This window comes from Natator depressus, chromosome 13 (assembly GCF_965152275.1).
Source record: "Natator depressus isolate rNatDep1 chromosome 13, rNatDep2.hap1, whole genome shotgun sequence".
NCBI lineage: Eukaryota > Metazoa > Chordata > Testudines > Cheloniidae > Natator > Natator depressus.
The window spans coordinates 41,252,409-41,258,787 of NC_134246.1; the positions used below are offsets into that span (position 1 = coordinate 41,252,409).

The window sequence follows — 6,379 nt, forward strand, 5'->3', positions numbered from 1 at the left end:
CAGAGTAGCAGCTTTGTTAGTCTGTATCCGCAAAAAGAAAAGGAGGACTTGTGGCACCTTAGAGACTAACAAATTTATTTGAGCATAAGCTTTGGTGAGCTACAGCTCACTTCATTGGATGCATTCAGTGGAAAATACAGTAGGGGGATTTTATATACATAGAGAACATGAAACAATGGGTGTTACCATACACACTGTAACAAGAGTGATCACTTAAGGTGAGCATTTACCAGCAGGAGAGCTGGGGGGAGGGGGGGAGAACCTTTTGTAGTGATAATCAAGATGGGCCATTTCCAGCAGTTGATAAGAACGTCTGAGGAACAGTGCGGGGTGGGGGAGAAATAAACATGGGGAAATAGTTTTACTTTGTGTAATGACTCAACCACTCCCAGTCTCTATTCAAGCCTAAGTTAATTGTATCCAGTTTGCAAATTAATTCCAATTCGGCAGTCTCTCGTTGGAGTCTGTTTTTGAAGTTTTTTTGTTGAAGAATTGCCACTTTTAGGTCTGTAATCGAGTGACCATAGAGATTGAAGTGTTCTCCGTCTGGTTTTTGAATGTTATAATTCTTGACGTCTGATTTGTGTCCATTTATTCTTTTACGTAGAGACTGTCCAGTTTAGCCAAAGTTCAGTGGGCACTGAACACTTAATTCCTACAGGTTTGGGAAATTCTCAATCTGGTTGAGTTGTGTAAGGTCACAAAGAGAGTGTGTGGAAGAGCTGGGAATCTGTTCCAGTCTGAGCGTTAGCCATAAAACCCTCCTCTTGTCATCGGGATGAAAGTTGCTCTGTGTCTTTCTGGGCCTCTGGCGTGTTCTCTTACCCTCCCCTTTGCACAGTCGGTTCAGGACAAAGGGCCTTTAGAGGATTACAGCTGATTTAACTGAATCAAAGCTGCTCCTTCACGAGCCAGGTAAGTGGAATAGACACAAGCCTCGTCTTGCACCTCTACTGTGCATCTACACTAAGGGGTTAGCTACATCACTGGGAAGCTCTATAGTGTGAACAACTCCATAGACACCACACAGAGAGGGATGTGAGAGAAACAGGGCTGGATTAGGGGTTTTTCCAGCAATGATCTCATCCATCCATTTGCTGTAGCCCAGCACGGCAGTTTTAATAAGGCCACTTGTGATTCCTTTAATCACTATCACTTCCTGCTCCACCTCTGGTGGGCATCTTACTTGGGAGCCAGAATGAAGGGGCAGAAGCAGATGTTATAATTAATCTCTGTAGAAGCGTTATCCCCAGCCCAGTCAGAGCATCCCACGGGCTGCAATGGCCACTGGGATTAATTAAAATGTTGACGTTTCTAATGAATCCCCAGGCTGGGCTGTCTCACTGCGCTGGGTACCAGGCTCAGAATTTACTCTTGTTTTGCATCAGCTGAGTTCCGCGTGTCATTGCCACGTACCCCGGAGCCGGACCTGCATTTGACTATTTTAATTTCTATTGTCACTATAAGTGTCATGTTCAACACCCAGCACAGATACAGAGACACAGCCCCAGCCCGAATGTGAGACATATTTAATAGCTGAGAGTGACAAAGGATTTAATTATCCATATATACAACAGGTGGGGAAACTGAGGCACAATGCGATTTAGTGAGTTACTAAAGGTCAAACAGAGAGTCATCTACAAAGCCTATACTTGAACCCAGATCTCCTGTGTTTCAGTCCTTTGTCTTAGCTGCAAGATAATGGTTTGCAAATAATTCCCATGCGCTTTTTAGATGTAGGTGTGATGAACTGACACAGTTCTCAGTTATAAATATTATAGCCACCTGCTCTCTCTGCTTCTCCCTCTACGGTCACGCAGTGCCCATGGTTTGGAGGTAAATGGAGCTTTCCCACTGTCCAGCAGAGTCTATTGCGGATTTTAAAATCAGTGTCTGCAATTTGTGCCCTGATCTTCCATTCCAGGTTCTCTTATCTCAGTCACCACAGTCTGGGTTTGTGGCTCTTTGGAAATTGATTCCCTGGACCAATGCAAAGAAACCACAGAGAAAATTCAGGATGAATCCCAGCAGTGCAAAGGGGGGCGCTGCGGTGCAGGGAGTGGTGCAGGTAACTCAGTTACTCTTCCCTCAGAGTCAGGGCTGTTTCTAGTGCTGCCATGTTTACTCCTGGGGGAATTCTGCACCACTGCACAATGCAGAATTTTGTAGAATTCCCAGTTTCCCCCACAGAATCGGGGCTGCAGAGCTGCCTGGTGCAACTAGGAGCCACTGGACTCTGTGGAGCCCAGCTCGCAGTGAGCAGAGAGCCCAGGCTGGCTGGGCTGGAGGCTGGTCACTCCTCTTGATCCCCATTCTCCTGGGGACAGGAGAGCGCCTGGGAGACCTATCTCTAGCAAAGAGTGAGGAAGGGCAGGGCTGCACCGCACCGCATCCCCTGGCAGGACAATAAAGAAGCTGGGGGCAGTAAAGGCTCTGGGGGTGCGGGTGTCTGGTCCAGGGGGTGCCCCATGGCTGGGTCCTGTGAGGAGGGGGGTGCTGGTGTCTGGTCCAGGGGGTGTGCCGTGGCTGGGTCCTTGGGGGAGGGGAGTGCTGGTGTCTGAGCTGGGGGTTGCCCATGGCTAAGTTTTGGGGAATGGGGGTGCTCATGTCTGGGCTGGGACGTTCCCTGTTGCTGGGTTCTGGGGGGAAGGGGATGTTGGTGGCTGAGCTAGGGGGTGCCCCGTGGCTCAGTCCTCGGGGGAGGGCAGTACTGCTGTCTGGGCCGGGGGGGTGCCCTGCAGCTCGGCTCTGGTGGGATGGGAGTGCAGGTGACTGGGCTCTGGGGCCTCCACACAGCCCCCTCCAATGCCCCCAACCTGGAGCTGGGTTGTTCTAGGGGTTTCTTTAACTCTCTACTTCTGGGGGAATCTTTTTTGCTGTTGTCTGTATTGCTGACATACTTGTTGACAGGTATTTTGAAATAAATTACCAAAATAATTGAAAGGAAGTGATTATATTGTGCTATTTTCACAAATGAAATATGCAGATTTTTGCAGAATTTTAAACTATTATGCACAGATTTTTTAAAATTTTTGGCACAGAATTTCCCCAGGAGTAGATGTTGGGCTCCCATGTGCTGTTCTGCAGGGAGAAGGGCCAGGGGCCTGGCTCATGGTATCTACCCCACGTTCCTTTCACTTTTTTTATTTTATTATTTTTTCATGTCAAGGCCACAAGGTTAAAACCCACATCCGAGGAGTCAGTGATAATTCTGAACAGTGTATTATTATTTCTGTTGTATGGAAGGCCTGGAGGCCCAGTTGCAAGGGATGCTGCACTGACACAGTGAGAGACAGCACCAGCCCCGAAGAGTTTACAAGGGAAATGGGTGGGAGAACGAAATAATTCTTACCACAGTCTCTCAGATGGGGAACTGAGCCCCAAAGAGATGATGTCTTTTGCCTCACTTCCTGCCTAGCCCTCAGAAACCCTGACATGAATGTATTCGCTGCCTGCCTCACCCAAACACTGGGTAATTTCATTAACTTAATGCATCACCTGAACCCTAGCGTCACCCAGCTGCCCTACCTCAAACCTTTGGCCTTTTCCCTGACCCTAACACTAATCCTAGGAAAACACCAGTGTCCTCCTCCCTCACCCTGGGAAAACTCCACTGACGTCCCTCCAAACCCCAACCCTGAATAGCTGCTCTGACCTCCTCCCCAGTTGGGATCAGGATCTCTGGGTAAGGGGGCGCAAGCAAACAATGTGTATTTTAATGTAGCTGAACGTACGCACATACATCTAGGAACAAAGAACCTAGGTTGCACTTATAGGACAGGGGACTCTCTTCTGGGGAGCCATGACTCTGAAAAACATTTGGGGTCGTGGTGGAGAATCAGCTGAACGTGAGCTCCCAGTAGGACGCTGGGGCCAGAAGAGCTAATGTGACCCTGGGATGCATAAAGGAGGAATCTCAAATACGAGGAGAGAGGCGATTTTACCTCCCGTTTGGCCCTGGTGTGACCGCTGGTGGTACACTGTGTCCAGTTCTGGTGTTCACAATTCCAGGCGGGTGCTGATAAATTGGAGAAGATTCAGAGACAAGCCATGAGAATAACTGAAGGATTAGCCCTAGCAATGATGTAAGTATGGTGATTTCAAAGGAGTTATGCCAGCAGAGAACATGAAGTGAGATTTCTAAATGCAAAAACGTGAATTGGGTTTCCAACTCTCACTCTTTCCATGGGAGTTGGGTACCTACAAGCCCTTTGTGCCTTTTAAAATCTCCCCATTTCTTCCAATAAATTAATTCCCACAAGACTAAGGGGGAAGACATTCCATTTCAGCTAGCAATTATTGCTGGGCTGCCTTTAGCCACCTTTCATTCTCCTGAATGCTGCCTTGACTTCCTTATTCCTCAGTGTATAGACCACCGGGTTCAGCATCGGGGTGACCACATCACAAAAGATCTGAATGGGGGTAGCCAGCACCTTGCTCAGGGACGTCTGGGTATAGAGGAGGGCACAGGGCCCAAAGAAGAAGCATACCACCGTCAGGTGCGATGCGCAAGTGGAGACGGCTTTCAAACCTTGCTCAGCACTGCGCATTCTCACCACGGAGGCAGCAATCCTGACGTAGGATGTGAGGATGAGGAGGAAGCAGGTCGTGGGCACCATACCAGTGTTGGTGAAAGTCACAGTCTCGATGATGTATGTGTCTGCACAGGCCAGCTTGATCACCGGGAAAATGTCGCAGAAGAAATAGTCCACCGTATTGGACCCGCAGTAGGGCAGCGTGAAGGTCAGGCTGGTGAGGATGGTGGCGTGGAAGGAGCTGGTGATCCAGGTGCCGGCGGCCAGGAGGGCACACACCCTCCAGTTCATGATGAGCAGGTAGCGCAGGGGGTGGCAGATGGCCATGTACCGGTCGTAGGCCATGACGGTGTAGAGCAGGCACTCGGTGCTGCCCAGGAAGTGGTAGAAAAAGACCTGGGACATGCACCCACCCAACGAGATGGTTCTACTCTTGGCCCAGAGGTTGGCCAGCAATTTAGAGGTGCTGATGGAAGAGAATCCGAGGTCTAGAATGGAGAGATTGCAGAGGAAGAAGTACATGGGGGTGTGCAGACGGGGGTCAGCAAGGATGACTGAGAAGATGAGCAGGTTGCCCAGCAGGGTGCAGAGGTAGAAGGATAAGAAGGTGACAAAGAGGATGGTCTCAAGACCTTTGGTGTTGGGGATCCCTAAGAGAATGAATTCAGACACCACAGTGCAATTCTCCATTTCCATGCAAGATGGCATCATTCCTGGAGACAAAGATTATGCAACCAGATTAGCAATCTCAATAAATCATTGTTTATTTATCCCTTTGCACCCCACAAGCTTTAATCACAAAAGGTAAATCTTTCTAACCAGCCTAAGTTTGGTGAAAGTGAGTGGAAAGTCATGACTCTTATATTTGGTTGATTCTGTACAATTCTACTCGATTCTATTCAGCTGTCCTCTATTCTATTCAATTCTTATAGCTCATCCATCATCGTGGCATCAGGGAGCCAAAGAAAAATTAATGAAAGCAAAGCATATTATCATGAATTGGAACATGATCTTACCTGACTCCTAGGTGCCTTCACAATGAGTGTACAAGGCAGAAGGAAAACCTCCAAAATGCTTCAGCATGATAATGCAAATTTCTCTTCTGTATGTGTATAGAGAGAGAGAGAGAAACTGTATATTGAATGGGGGAGAGAGAGTAAGTTTCAGAGAGTTTAAGTCCCGAAAGGTCCATTAGATAATCTAGTCTGATCTCCTGTACATCACAAGCTGTTAACTTCCACGATATATACCCCACACTGAACCCAGTGATTTCACTTAAACCAAAGCACTTCAGTTCTCAAAAGACTAAACTTCTGTGATCTCAGGCAGTGAACAGGAGAAACCAAGGAGCCCCCAATGGCTGAGGCACAGAACTGACAGAGTGAGAGGCTCAGATTATCCCAGCAGGTGACCAACCCCCGGCTGCAGAAGAAGGCAAAAAAACCCCGAAGGTTGCTTCAAATTCCTTATGCACACAAAATCTGGTGATCAGTTAGACCCGAGCAAGAACCAACCAGCTCTTTCTCCCCGGTTTGCTCCACCTGTATAGATGGAATCAGATCCTCTAAACCCAAACAGCCTGAGCTCTGAGCACAGTTTATGCTGTTGGGACTTGGAGATGGTCTCTCTTAATGACAGAGGTTACAGGCGAGACCTGCGTGGTGACTGCATAGCATTGACACGGCCACCACGGTGACACCAGAAGTGTGCGTGATCTCAAGCTGCAGGAGCATTTATGCTGTTCTTGAGCCCGGCCTTTGGGAGCTTAGCCCTTGGGCAGCTCCCTTCTCCCAGTCTGAGACCTGAGCAGAGGGAGCAATTAATCAGCTGTTTTCCAGTTACTT

General features: G+C 48.4%; 1 protein-coding gene across 1 annotated transcript; it reads right to left on the bottom strand.

Annotated features, from left to right (window-relative positions):
- Nucleotides 1–4,313: 4,313 nt before the first annotated feature.
- On the bottom strand, nt 4,314–5,231 carry LOC141997569 (olfactory receptor 10D3-like). The gene has a single exon (XM_074969963.1). It carries the CDS (start codon nt 5,229–5,231, stop codon nt 4,314–4,316), a length of 918 nt encoding a protein of 305 aa, XP_074826064.1.
- Nucleotides 5,232–6,379: the final 1,148 nt, after the last annotated feature.